The sequence below is a fragment of the Electrophorus electricus genome, chromosome 7, assembly GCF_041902795.1.
Source record: "Electrophorus electricus isolate QZ-2024a chromosome 7, ASM4190279v1, whole genome shotgun sequence".
NCBI classification, from domain to species: domain Eukaryota; kingdom Metazoa; phylum Chordata; class Actinopteri; order Gymnotiformes; family Gymnotidae; genus Electrophorus; species Electrophorus electricus.
Window position 1 is genome coordinate 22,220,001 of NC_137503.1, and position 22,360 is coordinate 22,242,360.

Genomic DNA, 22,360 nt, shown 5'->3' on the forward strand with positions numbered 1-22,360 from the left:
CACAAACAGGGCACAGGTGACAGTCCGAAGCGCTCAGGTTCAAGGGTGCTTGGCTTGGAGTTTGGTCTGTCGAAAGCACCTGCTTCAGCTTCCCGTCGTTCTGGGATGGCGAGTAGGCATCGTGGTTTTCGTGACTTACACTCGCTGAGTGATGAGAGAGAATATGCTTCTTCAGATACGCCTGGCGTTTGAACTTTTTCCCACAGTGCTGGCAGTCGTACAGGCCGTCTTCTGATCCTGACTCAGAGGGTCCAGGGCTGGGTGTGTCCCTGTCGCTCTCGCCTCGCGCATCCTTTAAGTCCTCGGAGTTGGCCTTATCAGGCGCGTGCGTCTTGGTGCTCTCCGAGCTGCTTCCTGATGCTAAGGTGTTTTGCTGCTTCGGTTTGTGCCAGCGCCTATGTGAAGCGAGGTTTGCGGGACAGCTGAAGACCTTATCGCACTCGGGGCACCTGTACTCGACCCTCACGATCCTTGAGCATTTGTGCTGCGCTAGAGCGAACGGGTCGGCATACGCCTCTCTGCACAGTTGACAAATAAACTCGCCTAGAGGTTTGTCACCCGCGCTGGATTGTGGCCTTGGTTTCTGCTCCAGAGGTGCCTCTTTGATCTTTAAACCAAGCACGGGGGAAGTCGTGACCTCATCCTCGAACTGCAGTTTCCTAATTGCTTTCGGTTTTTTAGATGCCGGCTTGCCTTTGCGCTCTGTGTCGGATGATGGTCTTTTGGTTGCATTCCCGGAGGCACTTGACGACACAGTGTTGCTGGTCCCGCTCCGACTACTGTTACTGGTGTCGATTTTTAGGTCCACTGGAGCGAACAAGAGCTGGTCTAAGCTGTTGAGCGCGGCTGGCGTTGGAAAAGATTCCGCTGATATCGGCGAACCGAGATTGAAACGTCTTTCCAAATAAACCCGCTCATGTTCTTTACTGACAGGTCGCGTGGGGCTGTAGAGCGGTTGGCACACTGTCTCTGGATTTCCAAATTGCACCGGTTTTGTATCCTGTCTTAGGCTTTCCCCGCCCGGTTCCCTGTTCGGCGAGGCAGCCGCAGCGCGACTCGGGCTGGATGCGAGAGCTGCGGATGTAAACGCATCGCTTGGATTCGGCATGACAGGATGCGTTCCCAGCTCATCCTCTTCGGTGCGGATCCTATACGAAACAGGTGTTGCTTTCTTATTTCTCTTCACTAAAAATCCTCGAGGCATCTTTGCGCTCACCAAAAGAGAAGGCACTTCAGAAGGATGCGGCTGGCACTGAACTCTTATCAGTGCTTAGAGGATGGCGGACACACCTGGATCTTCGATGGACTGGGCGTTCTGTTCGACCGTGACCGTCCTCCACATGAGATGCTTTTCATCACTAAGGCATAGCAGCACTCTTTTTAAGGAGAAATGATGACATTGTTCTCGCCCCTTGTTGCCTCATCCCCGTCCAATCAGATGGAACTAAGATCCCTATGGATTTAAAAGTGGGAGGGTTGGAAGGCTTGGTTCAGCCGAAATTGTAGGAGGATTTGCAGATTGCTAAGCAGATGTACCTGAGGGTTTATTATATTACGATGCTCTCGGTGCCCCTTCCTAGCCGACAAGGGCACACTGCGGGACGTACCTCTTTTTTCACGGTCTGATGGGTTTCTATAGAGATACGCACGTGCCTAGGCTTTGTGAGTCTCCTACGGGAGCTCTGATCCTCCCAAAAGGAGACGTCCGTCACTGCGAGACCATCAGAATCTAAAATTAAAAAGGGAGTGGGGGTGTCCGTCAACGGAAAATGACAACAAAGAAGCTATCCACTGTGCTATTTGTTCAGTAATTTTACTGGTTAGGTGATATATAGGCAGTGGTACATTTCCTTTTTGTTCCTTTCTTTTCACGATTTCTTGATTTTATTTATTTATTGTTTGTTTATTTATTTATTGAGGTGCAGCCTCTTTAATGCCAAAAAGTATGTTATGAAAGGCCAGTAACTTGCAGGTGATCAGAGATAAATAATCTAAATGTAATCAAATAAAAGGTACAATCAACGAATAAATCACTAAACTTAACGTAGCCCCAAGCCAAGATTGCGACATGTGCTAGATGCGACAGTTGAACCGCGGACATATGAATCAGTCATCTTACGCATACATAATTAATAGAAAGAGGCTCCCCTGTTTTGCATCACAAAAGCTACGCTTGTGCAAGCTGTATCCCGTATGCGACTGAAAAGGAAATTGCATAATAAAATGGGCCTCACAAGCAAACTATCTGAGAGTGAGGTAGACGCGTGCTGTGCGTAATCGCGTTCTGGGACAAAGCGGCCAAATCGTCACCATCGCTCCGTATCACCACCCGGTTCTTCTAAGTTTTATTGACAGCCTCCTTCCACAAAATTCCTCATCGTAACGAGCAATAAGTACTGTTTTGTCAGCGCTGACCAAACCATTCCAATGCATAGGCTAATTACAGTGAGAATATAACCAAACGTTTTTTTTTGTTTTTTTTTTTAATTTACTTTGTCATTTATATATTTGACGAGCGTTTTACAAATTACCAAATCAAGATTCTGTATAATTATTGTAAATATAAAAAGAAAAATAAACAGTCAGTGGCTCAAATAACTTGATGTTGTACTACTATGTTGTACTATTTCCTTTGTTAACAGAAAATACTGTAATCACGTATGTTTTCTGAAAGAAAGAAATTGGCCAGTTACATCAAACGAACCATGTCGGTTCAAATGTGAAAGCCGTTTTCGCATTTTCCTATGTTATCATGCTTGCATCGCGAACGATGCATGCATGATGGATCATATACAGGCGCGTGGGCGCCTGTTTGTTCAGTGACGTGTACTGTATTGCAAGGCTAACGCTGTGAAGATTTGCGCTGAATTACCATACAGCTGGCGCTGTCCCTTTAAAGCACTAAGTGCACAGTCGTCGTGGAGCCATGCTGGGTTTTCTAGCCCTCCCTTGATTAATTCGACTGTAAATAATGTCTCACCAAAAGGCTGAAAAGCCAAGTAGATCATTTAGACTGATCAGCACTCTTAGCCAGTTTTAGCGTCCTTGCATTTCTATAAACTTCCTCTTCATTTATGTTGTGTGCGCTTACAAATCAGACTAAATTCCAACTTGGCCAACTCATTTTTTCACACTTTCTTTTAATGCAGCAAAGCTCAGACAACCAGGCTGTGATAATGAACTTTTTTAAAGACTGCATTAGATACTACAGTAGTCCTGGCTGGGCATACATAGTGAGATGATATCTGTTGTACTTCAGGAACTCCAAAGCACTTCTCTTTAACTTGGCTGGTCCTTCGCTTTGCCCAAAAATGTGTTTCAGGTAGAGGTTTGGCTCCTGTGCAATCTCCCACCTGCTGTCCACGATCATCTCGCTGAGTTTCGCAACGGTGACAGAGTCCCCATCGGCCTAGGGACCAAACACGGCATCAGCATTTAACATTTGGGGCTTTGTTAGTGGAGACAAAACAAACATGAACAATTGCTCCAATCCAGCCAAAACATACTTATGAATTAAACATAGAAACACACATGACAGTATAATTAGAGATGAGTAATTGAAATGGGACTTGGTGTGTTGCTTAGAAATCTGGTTTTTTTTTTGTATATTGTGTTGGACTGTGAACTGTGCCAACCTCAATTTTAGTAGTTTCCATGATCTGGCGCACTTCTTGCTCAAAATCAGCAAAGCGGTCATGATATATAGCCATGCACCAGCTCTCTCTGAAATAGCTGAAGGGAAAAAAAGAGGCATTACACAAAGCTTCTCTCTCTCTCTCTCTCTCTCTCTCTCTCTCTCTCTCTCTCTCTCTCTCTCTCTCTCTCTCTCTCTCTCTCTCTCTCTCTCTCTCTCTCTCTCTCTCTCTCTCTCGCTCTCACACACACACACACACACAAACACACACACACACGCAAACACTAAGCATGTTCATCTAATAGCTGCTGCGCAACAGCATGGTCAATCAATTATCTTAACGGTTCTTGAGGTTCAGCCAGTTTCAGTAATGGCACTGAACGCGGGTTTCATTCAGAGAAAGACAAGAGGCCAGTGAAGAGTCCAGATTTAATAAGTGACGGCGCGGCTGATGACCACCGCAGGCGGCTCGGCCATTGTCCCCCGGAGACGCCGCAAAGCCGATTGGACACCTGCATAAACAGATTAGTGGCCAGGAACAATAGCTCTGGGGTCGCTGGCATTAAAATATTAGAATGGAGGTCACGCCATGACATATAGATCTGCACGCGCAAGAGAAGGAGCAAAAGGCAGGGATCGCCATAGAGACGGAATAACGGGATTTAAGGTGGCTACATCATAAAACAAAACAAACAACAAACAGGTGTACCTTATAGAGCTTTAAAAAAAATTACTACGGAGGGGCAAGTTTCTTAAAAGCGGCACCATCACCAGCAGTGGAGTAATCAATATTCCGTACACTCACTGCAAAAGTGAAGCTGATCTGCACATACTCAATATGTTACTAGCACTGCTTACTTAATACAATATTATGAAAAATTTTTATAGACTCAATTATTAATTATGCATAAACATCTTTAGTAAAGCCCTATAAATGGCATTATGCATAGTATGTACCTCTTCCTTAATCCGTGCTTTATTTAAGACTAGCCTTGGTTTGGATATTTTGAATAGGAGATCGACATTAAAAGTTCTTTAATGCCCAGGATCTCCATCCAGAGAACGACCCCTCAAAACGATGAGGGGTAAATGTTGTGCCTACCCCACCTGTACAGATCAGACAGCAGGCCCTCGTCAAAGCGCTCGTACAGGTGGTTCAGGAGCAGCTGGTGTTTGCCATACAAACAGACATAGTTGGAGACAGGAAGCGGTTCGGGAGACAGGCAGGTGATGGTCTCCACCAGGCCGTGCTGGCTGAACTGCAGGCAGAAGTAGTCACCTGTCTCGACACGTCCTGTCTCTATTTTCCGGCCCTGTGGGACACACAGGAATGGGGGGGGGGGGGTGTAACCTGAGTGCAAGCGTGATCAAATCAGAGATCAGCGTTTGGATGTTAAAGTAGAGCATGCAATGACGTACTGGAAAGATGCAGCACCCTCTCACTTTATACAAACAGAAATGTGACCTACCGCCTTAGCTACAGAGAGAGCTAGGTTTGTGCAGAGAGAGGGTTTTCGGACATGGAGGTAACCATAGCCTCCTGGCAGCCTCCCACCTGTGAAAAAAAGCATAAACATTTTTGTGATTGCAGTGTATTATTTTCTTTTTGTGATTCATTTCAAAGCTGTCCTGAATGGCTTTGCCAAAAGCTACGCAAAGGGACATGTGTCTGTCATGGTGCAGTCCATATTTACTCATAAATGCAAGAAGCAAATTATGCAAGGACATTCAATTAAATGCAATAAATATGTTACAGCACAAAGCTCACCACAGAATCTCACAGCTCTTTAACTACAGATGAAGCATGGGCCTTGTTTCTCTGATAGCAATCTGCTATTTCTGCATGATTTAAGACACACACTCAGAATACCTCTAGGTAACTGGATGTGTGGTTTCAGGAATATGACAGGTTCCTTTGTTAGTAGTCTTCTCCTATTTACTGAGGGACCACACAGCTTAGCTGTCAACATCAATGATAACAGCTCAACTCTCTAAATCGAATTGTTGAACATGTTTCAGACTCATGGAATCCACAATGAAAGAGCACATGAGACAAAGGAAATGTTTGCTTTTAAGACACAGGCACCCAGGCATCAGATTCTACATCACACGTCACATAGAAGCAAACAGACACACCTATTTATTTCAGATTATGAATGTGACTTTCGTTTTCATGTTTCATTGAAGAAAATATGTTTTTAGAAGTCTAGTGAACAGGTACAACGTAAAATGCCTAGTACTGAATTTGGTCCGACACTGGTCATTTGTGTTTTTCTGGACTGGTGTCCTGCTGGACTTGTCCGTTCAGAATCAAGCTTGCAAGGAGCATAACACTATCGTGTATGGCAAGGGAATGCCATAGTGACATGTAAATCAGACTGACTGTAACCTTGGATCTTTGCCTGGCTGTAGAGTGGTATGAGGCGGTCTGCATCGGGCAGAGGGCTGGCGGGCAGCTCCAGGGTGGGGTCAAAAAAAGGCAGCAGCACAGACGCCAGTTCCCGGCCCACCTCCTTGGAGTTGAATGCAGTGTGGGTCCACCGCTCAGCGTGGTAGCGGCGGGAGAACTTGGTCAGGGGCCCGGCCGCACGAATGCTGCTGTCATTTGTGTGGAAGGTGGTGTCAATGACCAGATGGCCGTCAAACACCAGGCAGGCATCGCTGATGGCCTTGAAGGCATCATAGTCTATGCCTTTGTAGGAGAAATTAAAGAAGACCTACACAGGGATATTGTCATATTAGTGGCATTTCAGGAGAAAGCATAGATGCTTTTTTGTGTTGGTTATAACTGGTTTGGATGTTTTGTTTAAATTCCTGTCTTCTAAATTCCTGTCTTCTAAAAAGTTTTAACTGGACGTCACTCAAGAGTGCCTTACGTGAATTACTGTAAAAACCTTTTACATTACATCTTTTAGAATTTACTTGTAGATTTTTGCAGGGATTGCTTATCCTTCAATATCACTTCTCTCTTCCTTCTTTTCTCTGTACAAAAGATTTGTTGATTTTCACTCACCGCACACTCCAGTCTCAAAGGAGAGCCATTGGTAGTAAAGGAGACTGATGTGAGTGGCTCCGGGTGCTGTCCATCATTCAGCTGTGCCAATAAGCAGTTGTGGTGGACGTGGACTTCTTTATCCTCCAGAGCCCTCCTCACAGCCTGTTGCACTACGGGGTCTGAGAAGCAGGACAGGGGTTCCTCTGCAGCCTGGTGAACCAGATGGATCTTGGAGGCTCTCACACCCAAACACAGCAGCGTCTCCACACAGGTGTAGACATCGATGCTGTCACCATATACCACAGCATTACCTGAGGGAGAATAGTGTTGAGGGGGGTCAGTTTCTCTGAATACCAGAGCATGCAGTTTGAGAGCTGAACGAGACTGATGAGAAAATCAGGAATAAGAAGGCTTACATTTACATTTACATTTACAGCATTTAGCAGACAGGGAATATTACTCTATTTATCTTAAATTCAGTGACTTTGAAGCCATGATACTGTAGGTCTGTTTACTTTGTCACAGACATACATAAAGAAAATCATGCAGTAGGATTACCTGATTAATTGATTTTCTTTTTCCCCAAAACACCTGACCATTATAATGCTTTGGGTACAGCTGTGCTTTTGGTAATCACCTCACAATAGGTGTTTCACCAAATGAAAAAAATCACAAAAAAAGCAGTTACTAGTTTCCTAGGGGAAATGAAAGCACTTCATCACTGCCCTTTGCTCGCATATGGCTGACACTATAAGGCAAGGGAGTGTCACTTAGCAACACTCAGTGAGCTCCGTTCAGTGTGACCAGTGCTCCCTTCTGCCCCCTCTCCAACGAACCCTCAAGTGAGTTTGCTATCGGACTTTAAACAGTAACAAAGTGAAAACTCCTTGGGTGACCATGTTAATGGCGAACTAGGGGGGTGGAAGTGATGGGCCCTTTGCATATAGGCTGTTTGATTATGGACCCTGATTTCAGGAACTATGCCTAATTACACCCAACCAGACGCACCTCTTGACCCAGTTTAATGGGGCATATGCCCCAGTAAAATGTTTCCATGGCCCACTATAATCAAGGGGGTAAAAGTCAATACAAAAGTCATAATGCTTTACATATTTACCTGGCTTGTTGAGCAGAACTAAGAAACATTACAAACACTAGTACCATGTGAGTTCACTACAAGTACTACATTTCCAGTAATGACCCAGCAACTTTTCAAACTCGGTTAACGCTTTCAGTCAGAGCCAGTTATCTTCAGTTTTTCTGTTCACTATAAGGAGATAGCAGTAGAAAGTGACCTGTGCTAGTATTTAAAAGCACATCAGTCACACAAAAGACAAGGTAAGGATAATGCATACATTTTAAGGCTAGACATATAACCATTTAACCTATCAAAAACAAATATTAGATCACTAAAGCAAAGGCGCTGTTTATGTTAACAGAAGAGGCCACTGCCAACTAGATAACACAAGCCTGTAAAATTAGAAATATAACCAGTAAACCACTTGCTCATTTTGCAAGCTTGTGTTATTTAGCTAGCATGAACTGATGATGCAAAAAGAAACTCACAATTCACATGTAGTTTTATGTCTTGAAGGAATTACTTCAAATATAAATGTCTAGAGAGACTGCTGCACCCTGGCCAGAGATTCAAAAATGCTTTGCTTTGTGGTAGAAATTTTTGACCTACATGATGAGGGGTTTCTTCTGAGCATACAGGATGTAGATATGGAACATTCTACAGAATAATTATACCCACAGCATAAACACTAGACACTTGTTTTGTTGAATTACAACAATGTACCTTTTTGCCTGAGAGACTTTTTTTTTTAATTTATGGGTCAGAATATATATAATATATGTATAATACATACATAATGTATGTATTATACATATGTATAATGTATATACATACATACTTAATTATTAACTGCGCAGTCTGTTTAGAAGCGTGGCTCATGCTGTAATGGTATAAATCCCAGTAACTCAAGAATCGTTGGTGTTGTCAGAGAGCCAGCTACAGCTGGGCATAGCTTTACAGCACCACAAACTGCAAAGGACTGACCCTGTCCATGGTGCTGAAACAAAGCAGCTGCTAGTTGGCCGGTCAGATATTGAGTACTGCCATTACTTGTGTGCTGATGCTAGTCTAATCTTGAAGACAGAAATGCTTTCACCACTTGGATTTAACTCATCATTAATTTGTGTCTTGTAATGTATATGTATATGTTGTATATGCTTGTGTTTACCACATATTGTAACTAGTAACTAGTTGTAACTAGTTACTTTAACGTGGGCTTCTTGTCCTTGCTGTTTTTTTTTTACTTGCAGACATTTCTCATATTCCACTACTCTGTGATGAAATTACAAAAAAAAAGAAAAATAATAATTGGCTCAACTCATTCAGAGTCTCCCAGACAGATCGCAGGACAACACAAATGCAAATTTCCATCCTGCCAAATTGATATCCTCTACATTTGGACGGCATAATTTGCATTCACTGATAATTGCGCTACTTCCCGGATTATTAAAGGAGCCTGTAATTAGTAAATATAATAGGCTTAATCAGACATGGATCACTGGCTCTCTGCTCGCTCCCTTTAGAGAGGGAGATTAATTCTAAAGCCCTCCTGATATTAATATCATCCTGTAAATAGATGGAGGAGACCGACCTGTGTCAGACACATGAAAGATTTCACTCTGACTAATTAGCTCCTCATTATTGCTTGGCAGTTGGAGTAGGGTAGGAGTAATGGAGCCTCGAAAATCAGATTAGCTCTGTGTAAAAGTTGCTCATTCAACACTGATGTGGGGTCTGCTTTAATTACTCAAATCCTCACAGCAGCTGCTTAAAATACCCTGCAAAACAGACTTCAGATCAGCGTATAGGATCAACCTTTCCCAGGCCCATTAGAAGCCCTGGCTGAGGACCAAAGAAACTATGCACACTCTGTACTAATGAGTGTATTAATGAGTGTATTAGTACAAATAGTGACTAGTACAGTAAACAGGGCATTAATGTGGACCCAGTGTTTATTTATGCATTTTTCCCCTTTAAGTCCAAAATATTCGCTACCAGCTCAACCATAGAGTTAAAGCTCTGCTTACCCTCCTGCTCTAGAAAGTTCTTCAGCAGCCAGTGGTAGGCCTGAATACAGTCCTGCTGGTCATTCAGAGTGAACAGGTTGTGGGGAATAGGCCCAGTGTACCTGCATCTGGGCTGATCTGGGACTTGACTTGTCGAGGTCAACTTGCTGATGTCTATTCCTGTAGGGCAGACCATCTGACAAAAGGGGATGGAAGTTCACTCAAAGTGCAGTACCAAGTCCGTCTTAAAGCCCTGCTTCCTACATTGTTCATTATTTCAATTAAAGCTGCTGTAAATGACTTTAGCATTCTTGCTAACTTCTTTCAGACTTTGACATTTAAAAAGTGCACTACCTGCCTTCAATCTCGCACTCACCAACTATACCTCTTTCCAATACTGCTCCATCCAAAGTTAAGCACTTTTAGGTGCAACATGTACATGGGACATAATTGACATGCAGGAAGAACTGCCTCCTTGTAGAGACGTTTCACTTCCTGGTTTGTAAATACAGCTGGACCATGCTGACAATGGCTAATTACAAAGTTAGTCACAGTCACTGAGACCTTTCTAGTTTTCTATTTTAGTGATAACTATCAGTATTTAAAGATTAGCAAAAGTGTGCTTGGATAAGCTGCTTGCACCAGCTTTAACACCAGCAGTTCTTCCTGCTTGTCAATTATGTCCTGCATGTCAATTACTTTTAACCTACAGTTTGGTGCTGTCGTTTTACAGGACTCACAAACATGTGGCCCACTACCTCGCCTGATGCTGAGCTGTTGGCTCTTGTGTCTCTCACCTGGTATTGCTGCCCTGTGCATAGGACAAGGTGGTCATATGGGACTACGTGGCCCCCGGTAACTTGGACATGCTTGGCGGCTCTGTCTATGGCTGTCATCTTGCCCGTGACCCCGCTGACCCAGGAGCGGAGAGAGAACTGAGCAAGATCTTGCTCGGTGTAGCCATGGCTAAGGAGGAAGTGACACAGGCACTGTGGTCACTGTGACTCATTCTCACGCTAATTCTGACCCCCTCCCCCCATCATCCTCCACCTGTCACTAAACCATATTAGGCACTCAAAAAGCGAGAAACCTTGAATCCTGATCAACACCCTGATGGGAACATGCTCTAAAGGGTCTCAGCCTTCAAGGCTGAGTAATCAACAATTGGGGTTGGTCAGTGCAAAAGGTGACCCTAAAAAGTCATGGGAGCACATCAATGCCCTAGAGAAAAGCCCTTGAAAGGAAGACCTCTAAGGTTTATACCTCGGAGTACTGAATTTCACCTCCGGCATGACACCTCTAACCTACAGCAGAGTTCTCCAAGGGTTTTTAAATTCCCCAGTGTGAAACAGCCCACCCCCTTTTTGTAACAGTCTTGCTCGAATACTACATCTTCATACCAGGCAAGGTCTTAGTTTCCTGAACAAAGTCTTCAGTTTCTGAAATGAAATAGCAACTAAATAACCAAAGCTAAAGGAAATGTCTCTCCCCTTCGGGGATAATCAAAAGGAGGTGCTTTTCGATGAACTCCACCTCAGCCCACCTCGTAGCCAGAAATCCCATGTCGTGGCTGCTGTGACAGTCTGGCAAGCCATGAGTGGAGATGAGAGTCAGGTTGTTGAATCGCAGATGCGGGCTACAGAGAAAAAGCAGGACCACCGTTATTGTGATAGGAACCTTCGTTTGTAAGGCTACAGGTTATGTTATTTCCAGCTTTAACAATGAGGCTCTCGAGTTCGAAACCCCTTGATAATCTATAGTTCCATGGCCATATCTCAAGACCGGCAGCGTCTTCCAGAGCTCAGGCTTCAAGTTTGTGCACATTCTCAAACAATTCCGAATCACAAAAATGTAAGCAAAGAACTATAACACTATATGTTTTCCCAGAGACAGAAGAATGCCAGAAACTCTACTGAGCCTATCGAAAATACCGCTTTCATACGGATACACTCTAAATGAAGATGTATTTGGAAAGTGGGTTTTGCCCGTTTCCAATAATGAGTGCTTTGTGCATGTGCCCCCTTTTTCCCCAGTATGAAGAATGGAATGCCAGTGAAAGCAGGGAGCCGAGAGGGAGGACAGCGACGATAAGCACACCATTAGAGTGGCAACAAAAGACGGCAGGCTGTGCGGGGTTATTCCGCAGCGCGGTGAAGGGCCAGGCGCAGTCTGCTGCTGACACCCCACTGTTCCCCCTGCCGTACTGGCATACATTAAGGGTTCTTCTTCTCCAGGCATCACAGTAAAAGCCTTTCCTTTGTATTGCCTCTGTCTCTCCCCCCCACTACCGGGTGTAGCCCCCAGCCTCCACCCCCCACCCTGGGGTCTGCGTTAACCCTCAGAAGTGTAAAAAGGTCCCTTGTCATGTAAATGACGTGGATGTGGAGGAAGACATGACGCATACAAGGGCTGTAGTGGGAAGGCTGAGTGAAGGCAGTCCAGGAGCAGTTCTATAGGCCTGGGCATCATCAGCATTGATCTGGGCTGAGACGTGGACAAGCACCCTACTCTGGCTTATGGCTTCATGAGTGACCAGGACAGATAAGACACCAATGCCGTGGTGCTGTTTGATGTGTGTGTCTGTGTGTGTGGGGGGGGGGCAGTGACCATCAGGACGTGTAGTTGTTGCGTCTGGCAATAAACTGGCAGATGCACATCGCAAACCTTGCTAATGGCAGTGCTTTGTAATGAGAACTTTGAAATGTATAAACTAATAGCAGAATGAAGCATGATTTTAGCCAGGTAGGCTGTGGTTTTTTTTAAAACCGTAATGTGGGATGCAAAGCAGCAGCATTGCCGTGTTAACCCTTGGCCACAGGAGTGATGGGTCGAAAGATGAGGAAAGAAGCATCGCGGCTCATCTGTCTGTCACACGCTGTTCAGCACATTAAGACCCACGGCTTCCTCTCCTTATCAGCAGTACACAGGCTCCTATTGTGGCCAAGCTCTGACCACCAGGGGCTCCAAGTGCAAGGGGGTGGGTGGGTGGGGTGGCACCCATGAATCTTTATCTGTCCCCACTGCTACTGCTGGTGACCCCGTCCCAGTGATGGATGGAGAAAAGGGGAGGAGAGGGCCCGTGAGGGTCAGCACACTGGGCTCGAGAGATAAGAGCTCGCTGGCGGAGCACAGCCTGCCCCATCACTCGCCCGGGCTGCCATCAGTTTAGAGGACACTAACTGCCTCATTAGTCACGTCATTAGAGACAGCAAACACGGATGGCGGCAGAGGAGCCTGACAGGGGAACAGTGAGGCGGCTAATTAAAGGGCCAGAGAGCTGCCAACCACAGACAGCTGCATGACCGCTCCGCCTGCAATTGACGCAGGAGTTAACACACATGGCACATACAAACACACACACACACACACACACACACACACACGCACGCTTCCATACATGCACAAACACACACACACACACACACACAAGCTCGTGCACACACACTCAGAGTGTGCTCAGATATGTGGACGCAAACACACACACACTCACATTCTCTCACACACACACACACACACACACATATATGCGTGCGCACACATGCACTCTCACGCACGCCCTCGTGCGCTCACACACACACACACAAACACTGACCCCTGGTTGCCAGGCAGTTATCTTCTATTGGGAAAATGAGGACAGCTGGAAAATGCATCTTTGTTTGTCAAAACATTGGCGATGTGCAAACATGAAACATCTCTCCAACTCAGGTCACTCACATCTGTATTCTGGAATCCTTCAGTAACAAACAAACCTTCTTAAAGAATTTTAATGCTACCATGAAAGGCAAGATTTCATAAAGTTTGAAAGCAACAACCAACCAAAAATTTATTTGAGGTTACATAAATCTCTTTTTTGGAACATGCAATCACAGGCAAGTATGAATACAACTCAGTCCTGGGGCACTAACTGCCTTAGTGAAAATGGCACGCTGAGTTGAATATTAGCATATACACCCCTAAACTCATATATTTCAGCCGATTACTGCTCTCCCAAATCCCAGAAGTCACTCCCACTAATCATAATCATTCCAGAGATTATATGCTATGCTATTTTCCCCTACACACAAAAAAGAAAGAAAAGAAAAACACAGCATCTCGCTGTTGTTATTTCTGATGGAAATCATGAAGACTCTTAAGGGCCCCATTAAATTGTTTCTTGTTTTTTTTCTACTTCTGATTAGAGCAGGATGCCCAGTTAGCCTCATACTTACCAGAAGGCAAGAGCTTCCAGGAAGGCCAACCCGACGTCTGAAGCTCCTACCACCACAATCCGGGCATTGACGGTAATCTTGGGTTCCATGGTGAGCTTCCTGTTGATATGATATAGAGCATAGGGAACCTGGGAAGAAGGCGGGGGGGGGGGGGGGGGGGGCCAAAGTAAAAGCCATTTGTGGAAAGACGTGCGTGACAACTCATTAAAAGCACTTATGCAGAGTTCCCACTGTGCTGGACCACCTTTCATGCATCCATTTGTCCTTTAACCAGTAAATTCCAGCTAACAGCAATTACTGCATTCCTAAAAGCTATACCTGCACACACATACACACACATACACACACACACACACACCACTCTAACTGTTCCCCCCATGATAATAGTCTAATGGAATGGACTGGACTATACAGTACATTTCATAAAGCACTTAACCACTGAAAAGTAAGCACCACTCTCTAATAAAAAAATCTTATACATACATACATACATACACATATACACATATATATATATATATATATATATATATATATATATATATATATATATATATATATATACATATGTATATATATATATATATATATATATATATATATATATATATATATATATATATATATATATATATATATATATATAAACTGCACTGCACCTAAACCTAATGTGACATTGAAATGTCCTAATGTTTTAGAGGTCCATAGAGCACATCGACCCAATCTAATAAAAAGGGAGATGAGTGTTAGGCTTTCCTGATGCTGAATATTGACCGTTTCCTAATGTGCCTGTGTCGTTTCTCCAAGAATAGTGGAGATTTTTAGAGCTGATTTAATGAGAGGACTGAGCCAGTCGTACATGAATCCATTCAAAGCCCACAGTTCCCCAGCACTCCCAATCACTTTCCTCCCTAAGCTCCAGCTCTAATTGGCCCTTCAACATGAATAATTTGATGAATTGCTTCCCCGGTACACCTTGTCTGATTGACCATGGATGGAAAAATAGGGGCGGGGTGGGGGGGTGGGTGTATGGGGTTGTTGGATTTGAAGAACGAGAATGCAGCGTCTGCAATTCATCATCACAACGCAACAGAACATAACTGATTGCACACTCATCAGTATTTGACCCTCTTAGTCCTACGTTAAATCTCATAATCAATGACCTGAGGGTCTGAGGACTCTCGGGAAAGTCTAATTGCAGTGACCCACCAAGTCTAAAGACTGGGAGGGTTCGGCGGGAGTGTCAAGAAAGCTGGCTTTAGTTCACTCCAAAATCAAACCTCACCTCCTAGAAAGTAAATCGTCACTGACGGGTTTATGTTTTAGGTTTCATTCCTAGCTGACGGCCAGCAACAAGTGCTAGAAAGTGGTGCATGTTGATATTTTTAAGGATGTTTTTGGAAAACATCCAGCTACTTATTTTTCAGTGAGCAAGTAGAGTAGCATCCCGCGAGCTTCACAGCACCAGCTCTGCCTGGCCCTGGCGCGTGCGGAGCATGGGTCCTCTGTCCGCAGCTACAGCACAGTAGGGCAGGTGCAGTTGTTCCGCCTCTCACGGCCTTGCGGAGATGACGGAGCTCCGTGAGGCATGACAGCCGGTTGTAACACGATCCGCTATTGACAAAGGCAGCAAACAGGTGTTTTGGACCTGATTAATCCACGGGTGTCAGGACACAGGGGCTTTATCGTCCACGGCCACCTCGTAAGCCACCAGGCACGCTCTTATCTCCGTGGCTGCCTGGACACCATGGTTGCCGTGCTACCAAATGGAGCTTTCTAATGGAGATGGAGTGTGGGAGAGCAGTGGCAGGTTGTTTGTACCTCCTAATGCACTGATCATGGCACATGCACATGCACATGAACACATACACATGTACACGAATGCACACTCCCCCATTCAAATAAATAATTAAATAGATAGATAGATAGATAGATAAATAAATAAATAAATGTGTTTATTTATATATATATATATATATATCTCAATAATTTATTTAACTGTCATTAGACTTTAAGGTAGCTCTGCGGGAGTTCTTTCAGGAGTTTTAGATGGCCCTGATAAGGAGTGGATGGTCGCAAGATGCAGAGCTGCACGTCAATTCTACTCCAGTGCGTCAAGCCGCACGTCCAGGTCAAGTAGCCGCTCAGGCGGGTAAACACGCACAGGTGGGCCAGCTGTTGGCCTGATGCAGGCAGGATAAGAGCACTGTCTTACCTGTTAAGCGCCAGCGGTAAACATTTCTTGCTCCATCTGTCGCTGAGGCCATCTGCTCCCATTTAACCTGCCCTGTCAAATAACCTGAGACGAAACGGCTTCCTCACCACAAGCTGTGGTTGGAATGAAGCCATTTAGCTTTGGTGCTCCTCCTCTGTACATCCAAAAAATGGACTTGTGTGCAGTGAAGAAATTAAGCGCTGCATTATTGATGTGTGTCTTTAATGGTGGAGCAATCGTTAATTTTGTTGTAAGGAGACACTTTTCACTTTCTAAGAATTAGCAGTGCAGCTGTCAAAATTAGCAGAATACCGGCTTGCTTAACAGTGCCCTCTGGTGAGTTCTCCATTTAAAATGGATCTTATCTGTCTTCCTTGTACGCTCTGAGCAGAAAGACCCAGACTGTCCCTACCCAGGCCTGCAGCAATGCGCTGACCTGTTTCTTGGTGACCAGGGCAGATGGTGCGTTGGTGCCCAGCTCTTCTAGCGGGTAGATGATCTGGCGTCGTGGGTACACTGGCACCATGCAATCCAGCACGGGCACCAGGGGGAGGGCACAAGCATTCTGGGAAAAAATCACCAAGGAAGAGCAGAGAGGTCATGAATATAGGATCTAGGGCCAAAGTTATGAAGCAGAATATAAAACGCTTCACTGAGTGAAACAATGCCCCTATAAATCCTGTTCTACTAGTAGGAACTGTTGCACTCTCTTCCCAGTACAACACCATTCCCCTGACCCCAGTCTCTCTCTGGCTCTCTGTTCCTTTCCCATAATTCTATTTACACCTCATCATTCTGCAATCATGTTTGTCTGAGCTAATTAGCAGGAGAGAGAGGGATGAGGCCTCCCGAGCCGGTTACGGCATTGGAGCACCTGCTCTCTGACCACTGAGACAGAGGAAGAGAGAGAGAGAGAGAGAGAGAGAGAGAGAGAGAACGAGAGAGAAAGGAAGGGACTTGGCAGGAGAGCAAACAAGAGCTGTGAGGTGGGACCACCACTGAGAAACCCACATTCTGTGTGTAGTAAGATGGGTAGACAGGGTAATAGAGACAAGTCTTGTGGGCTAGGCGCAGTGCCTCCTTGAGGAAGTGCTTGGTATAATGCTGGAAGATTGGGTTAAGAGCATAATGACACAGCTGGCCGTGCTCTTCACGCTGGTGATGGCTGAAGTACACAAAGTTCTCGATGTTGTAGTTTGCACGGATATACTCGATGTCCTGGAAGAATAAGTGAATGGGAGACAGGGAGAGAAAGAGAAAGAGAGAAAAAAGAGAGAGAGTGGACAGAAAACAAAAACAGTTAAAGGTCAAAATCATAAACTTTGTACATGGGTTTTTGCACAAGAAATATTCTTACCTCCTCATCTCTAATGATTGTTACACCAACAACCTGTTCTTCTACTTGAGCTACAAATGCCTGAACAGGCGTTCCATCCTGTGGGTGAGAGGAGAACACTTGAGCACAGCTGGCAGGCCATTGGACATGCAGTATGTGAATGGGAGAGCAGAGACTGACCGGGTCTCGACGGGCTTTGAGGAACTGATCCAGATCATCCAGCAGGGCCTCATGCCGGTCACATTTCTGAACCAGCCTCTGAATGGCTGCTGTGTCATCAGACACCGCCAGCCGCACCTCCAGAGTCCTGCAAACAGAACCGGGGCATGGGAGTGCTCAGCCATATGGCCCTATGCATGGCTTCTGTTGTTTAGTGGAACAGTCAAACTGCACCATATATATATATATATATATGCAACAACAAAAGAGACTGCGTGCTTGTGTGCGTGTGTCTGCGTGTGTGCGCTTTTGTGTGTTTGCGTGTGTGTGTGTTTGTTTACTTTGTGTATGCGTGCTTACTTGAGCAGCCCTGAACGGTGAAGGAGGTACAGCTCATGGGACAGGCTGTGGGAGGGGCGGGGCACGGCTCTGTAGAAGGCCTGCAGTAGGGGGAACTCTGGCAGCAGCTGAGGCACGGAAATGACGCAGAAGTCCCGCTCCTGCTCCACCAGCACAAACAAAAGCCTCATAGCACACACACCTACTGCTGCACTGGTGTCACATACCAAGTCTTTTCCGAAGCACACTAAAGTGGTCCTTCCTTTCTTTCCAACTACAGAAGGAAAAGCTGCATAAATATCCATGTAAAAGCATTCGATTTCATTTGTAATACCATCGTTGATATAAAAAAAGTTTAATTGTAAATCTGGTGCTATGAGCAGGATCAGGACTGTGCATGATGATGCCATGTTAGAATTAAATCTCTAAACAATTAGAGTGCATAGGAACATGCTTATCCGTCCTGGCAGGGAAAGGGCTGAACAGACGTGCACACTCACCGGGAAAACTTTAAACACGTAAGGCAGGAAGTCCACTGATCTGTGAGTGGAAAAGGAGGGGGGATGGGGGTAGACATTATGGGTGGAAAGTTTTACCCCTTTGTTGAGAACGGATTCAAAACTAGCCATATTGGAAGCTAACGGTAACGTCTGCAGCCAACCAATCTGCCTACTGGTCTCCGTTCAACTCCTCTTTTCTCGTCTTGCTGTCACTTTAAGCATTCTACTCATTAATTACATGCTCACTCTCTGCAGGGAGGGAATGGATTCCATATTCCACAACAGCTGGGTAGTAAGGCAGCAGAAAGCTCTGCCCAGCAGGAGCCAACTAGCAATCAGTCTGCCTCCTTTCTCTACTGCAGCTCTTAACCGAAAGCCATTGGAGCGCAGCCAGGAGAGGTAAGAGAGAGGGCGCATTCTATATATTCTACTTTGCCAATGAAAATTCAATCTTTTTCAGGGGCTATAGATGTTCTTGGCTGTGAGAATGGTTCTGCTAAACTTCGTCTGCCAGAGTTTGGTGGTGGGCCTGCAAACGGGCACGGCAGATCAGAGCCTAGAGGTTCTGCCCCTCAGCTGAACTCTCACCTCATTTCAAACCTCTTGTCGATGACGAAGAGCTGGATGCAGAAAACATTGGGTGGCTCTTCTGCTCCAGAGCCTGCACTGGTGTCTGTGAGCTCTTTTACACACACTCCACTGGACCCTACCTGATGAGAAAGCGCATAGAAAGGGCACAGTGATTTGAAAAGCATTCTTTGGAGGCTAGAGTAAAGGTCATTTTTTTAAAAAGCAACTGAAAATGATTTTGGAGGTTTTTATTTTTTATTTTTGAAGGACTTATTATTTGCCTCTGACCTCAGGCAGGTCGCAGAGCACTCTTGAGATGCCTGCATTGCCCTCTGACCCCTCTTTAGCTCCATGTGCATCAGTACTCTCCAATACCTGAGAGATCAGAGCTGGTGAAATAAAGCACTCACTGCACAGCAAATAGGCAATACTGATAACAAAGACTCTTAAGGTAACTCCATTCAACAGACTCACCTCTGTGATCTCTGGCTGTGACTGGGAGATGCTTTGATAAATGGGGTCAGGGGGTTCTTGGGGGGCATGAGCGGGCTTTGGCTGGCCTGTACACTGGGGTTGGTCCACTGGGTTTTCCTTTCGCAGTCCTTCAAACGGGCCAAGTTCAAAACACTGGTCGAGCAGCTTCATATCGACATCACCGCTGACACTGATCAAGCCAACGGCATGTCCCTCATTCTGAACAAAAGAACACACGTAGCATAAGCCAGCTGAAAAAGGCAAACAATACCTTCTGCCAGTTTCCCTTTATTAATTTGGCTGTTTTTTGGGTTTACTCTTGAGTGGGCTTTTTTAATCAACACTTTCTGCATTATTAGGTTGGAGGAACACCAGATTCATAACACTGAAAATAATCTGAAAGAAAAAAAATTTGCTTTTAGAGACAATGAAATTTTAAAACATTCAGTGTGAAGACCAAACAAAAAGCTCTGTGATAATTCATGACATTCTCTTTAGTCGCAACACTCCCGGGCAATGTAACACGGTTCACACAGTGAGCAAAGCTGAACCAAAACAAATAAACAAACAAAAAACACACTAAAGTGCTACAGATGTCTGGACACAATATGTTGAGTGTGAGCATGCCCTGGCTAGGCGTTAGTGCTCATCTGCCATATGCTGCTATGAACACATGTCAGCATGAGGAGCAGTGAGGGAGGGGTGAATCTGTCATCACGGCAGTCCTCGGGGACAGCCCCCTGCCACGGTTTCAGTTCAATTTGGCGGAGGAAAAAAGCATCAGTACACCTACCGCTGTGCAATTCAAAAGTACATTAAGCATGTTATGGTGATTTACAGCTGAAACTTCAGATGCTACCCAGTCTGGGCTTCATGTTTGTAAATCCTGCATCAAGCAAGTGAATATTTGTGGTCCGATGCGTGCAGGCACTGCTAACCTCGCAGATGGCCACATGATTGGTCTCGTCCTGAGCCTCGATGAGTTCTGCCAGGAAGTATGGGCCATAGGAGGCTTCCAGAGCCATGCTCTGCTCAGCCAGCACGTTGGTGAGGTCATCGTGGTCTTCGACTCTGAAGGACACCATTATTACATGCCTAATAAATACACCAGGGTAGTAAATGCATCTGTTACAAACTCACGTTCTTCATCAAGAACGTGAGAATGTAACTTATTTGCATTGTGGGTTTTGTCACACAAGCCTGAAAGGTGTGTAAGAGCAAATGGTGAGAGTGAGGTATGAGACCTGGCCCTGCGTATGTGCAGCCTCGGGCAATGGTTGTGCCTGTGGCACACAAATGCGGCACACTGAACCCCATCCTTAACACAAGGCATTGGCTCAAAAATACCCATGAGAGCTGACTCTAGGAGGAAAAATGCAATTGAGTGAAAGCTTTGTCTATCTTAACAACATAAAGTGTACAGTTAAGAAAAGCAACACACTAAATGTCCCGACTGCAGCCAGAGTACTGCTTGGTTTACTTACCAAGGCAACTGCTGTATGGGGTAACCAGGCAAATGTATTCCAGCTCTGTGATAGCATTAAAAACTGTTCTGGTTGCATTGAAGAAGATGGAAAAGATTATAGTTTAGGTCTGTTTTGCGTAAACCCTTCATAAAATGTAACCTCACAATGTGCAATCTAACCTTATCAGATTGTAGAATTCAATGGAAAGACTAGGAATGGAAACAGGAAGACCCAGCAGAGTGGAAATGTAATTCTTGCTGCCTCAAATGAGATTTAAACTCAGACTAACTGGATGACTATAGAGAAGTCTGTCTTATTCCGGTAAATCATTGTCTAAAACATGATAGACTAAACAAATCTCACAATGCTGCAATGCTGTCTACTCTTTTGCACATGAAACATCTCCAGAAATGTAAACTGCATGACATTCTTGTGTTACCTTATAATCTCTTTAGCGCATACAGTCGAAAAGCTGGACTGGGCCACAAAGAGATGCAAGAAAAGGGTGTTTAAAGGCTAAGGAGATAAAGACATGAGCAAAAGAGCAAATATTGAGGAAAACACATCACAGCAGAATCTGTCATTCTTATTAAATTACATAAGGCGTGTCACTGTAAACAGTACTGTCTCCGCCTACTGTGAATTTTGTGCCATTGAAGTAGGTTTGCAGTAACTGCTGCCATGACGTTTGATCCACCAGGTCACCAATGGGATGGTCCAAGAAAACTGCGTGAGCCAGAACTTGATTTTGTTCCGTGCTTAAAGTAACTGCTAAATTGGCTTTCTCTCTGAGAATAAATAAATAAAAGAAAAAAATACATCATTTAAAGTACATGCAGATATAATAATCAACGAATGTATGTATGAATAAAAAAACACCACTCACAAAACGTAGATCACATTCACTCTTCCAAACACAGCAATGGATGATGGACTGATCAGCGTACTGATCTGCTCGGCATCGGAAGACTCTGTGCGTCTAACAATTACAGTTTCAACTTTACCAGTGGAAGAAGTAATGATCCTCATGTTCTCCTAGACTGAAATAAACGTTCACACAAAACTGGGGGAAAAAAACACGCACACAAAAACACGAACGTATGCACACACAAAAATGAACACTATATTCCGCTTTGTTTCACATTCGAATCCCCATATCTAGCGATACTTCAGTCTGAGTTCTGGCTGTTTAGTGAGCTAGCTATTATTAATCAACTAGAATAATCAACTTAAAGATACCTTTAAATGCTGCTGAATGGATATCCCGTGTAGATTAACTAACGCTACCTAATCTAGCTATAACTCAATCATCATTATACTTCGAGTCTAAATTACCCAGACATCAAGTATTGCGGCCAGCATAGAGCGTCTTGTTACCAT

At 44.7% G+C, this 22,360-nt stretch overlaps 2 protein-coding genes across 6 annotated transcripts in view; both read right to left on the reverse strand.

The window, feature by feature from the left end:
* Positions 1-1,426, reverse strand: part of insm1a (insulinoma-associated 1a) — a 2,498-nt gene extending 1,072 nt beyond the window's left edge. Inside the window, exons 1-2 of one of the 2 annotated variants that reach the window (XM_081717383.1) lie at positions 1,291-1,426; positions 1-1,148 (exon numbers count right to left, since the gene is read on the reverse strand). The exon at positions 1-1,148 is cut by the window's left edge and continues 1,072 nt beyond it. In XM_081717383.1, coding sequence (XP_081573509.1) covers positions 1-1,108 — 1,108 coding nt within the window. In that variant the 5' untranslated portion in view covers positions 1,109-1,148; positions 1,291-1,426. Of the gene's footprint in view, positions 1,205-1,290 lie in introns of those variants that run through there. The other variant, XM_027000766.3, reaches the window with a different exon arrangement.
* Positions 1,318-22,359, reverse strand: cfap61 (cilia and flagella associated protein 61). 4 transcript variants are annotated; one of them, XR_014124501.1, is made up of 28 exons: positions 22,220-22,349; positions 21,867-22,043; positions 21,618-21,768; positions 21,420-21,496; positions 20,999-21,066; positions 20,759-20,876; positions 20,453-20,585; positions 19,515-19,733; positions 19,329-19,415; positions 19,059-19,180; positions 18,471-18,510; positions 17,992-18,131; positions 17,653-17,779; positions 17,494-17,571; positions 17,148-17,354; positions 16,573-16,701; positions 13,922-14,049; positions 11,257-11,349; positions 10,511-10,679; positions 9,735-9,909; positions 6,648-6,940; positions 6,024-6,351; positions 5,104-5,189; positions 4,742-4,947; positions 3,636-3,732; positions 3,231-3,409; positions 1,650-1,729; positions 1,318-1,453 (listed from the first exon to the last, which is right to left on the reverse strand). XR_014124501.1 is itself a non-coding variant. In XM_081717382.1 (27 exons), the coding sequence occupies exons 2-27, from the start codon at positions 22,007-22,009 to the stop codon at positions 1,723-1,725; spliced, it is 3,600 nt and encodes a 1,199-aa protein (XP_081573508.1). In that variant the 5' UTR covers positions 22,010-22,043; positions 22,220-22,349; the 3' UTR covers positions 1,592-1,722. The 4 variants fall into 4 exon arrangements, 3 of the variants coding, with proteins under 3 accessions (XP_081573508.1, XP_081573507.1, XP_035380422.2); XM_081717382.1 differs by lacking the exon at positions 1,318-1,453 and having other exon boundaries at positions 1,592-1,729; XM_081717381.1 differs by lacking the exons at positions 1,318-1,453; positions 1,650-1,729 and having other exon boundaries at positions 1,738-3,409; positions 21,867-22,020; positions 22,220-22,359.
* Position 22,360: the final 1 nt, after the last annotated feature.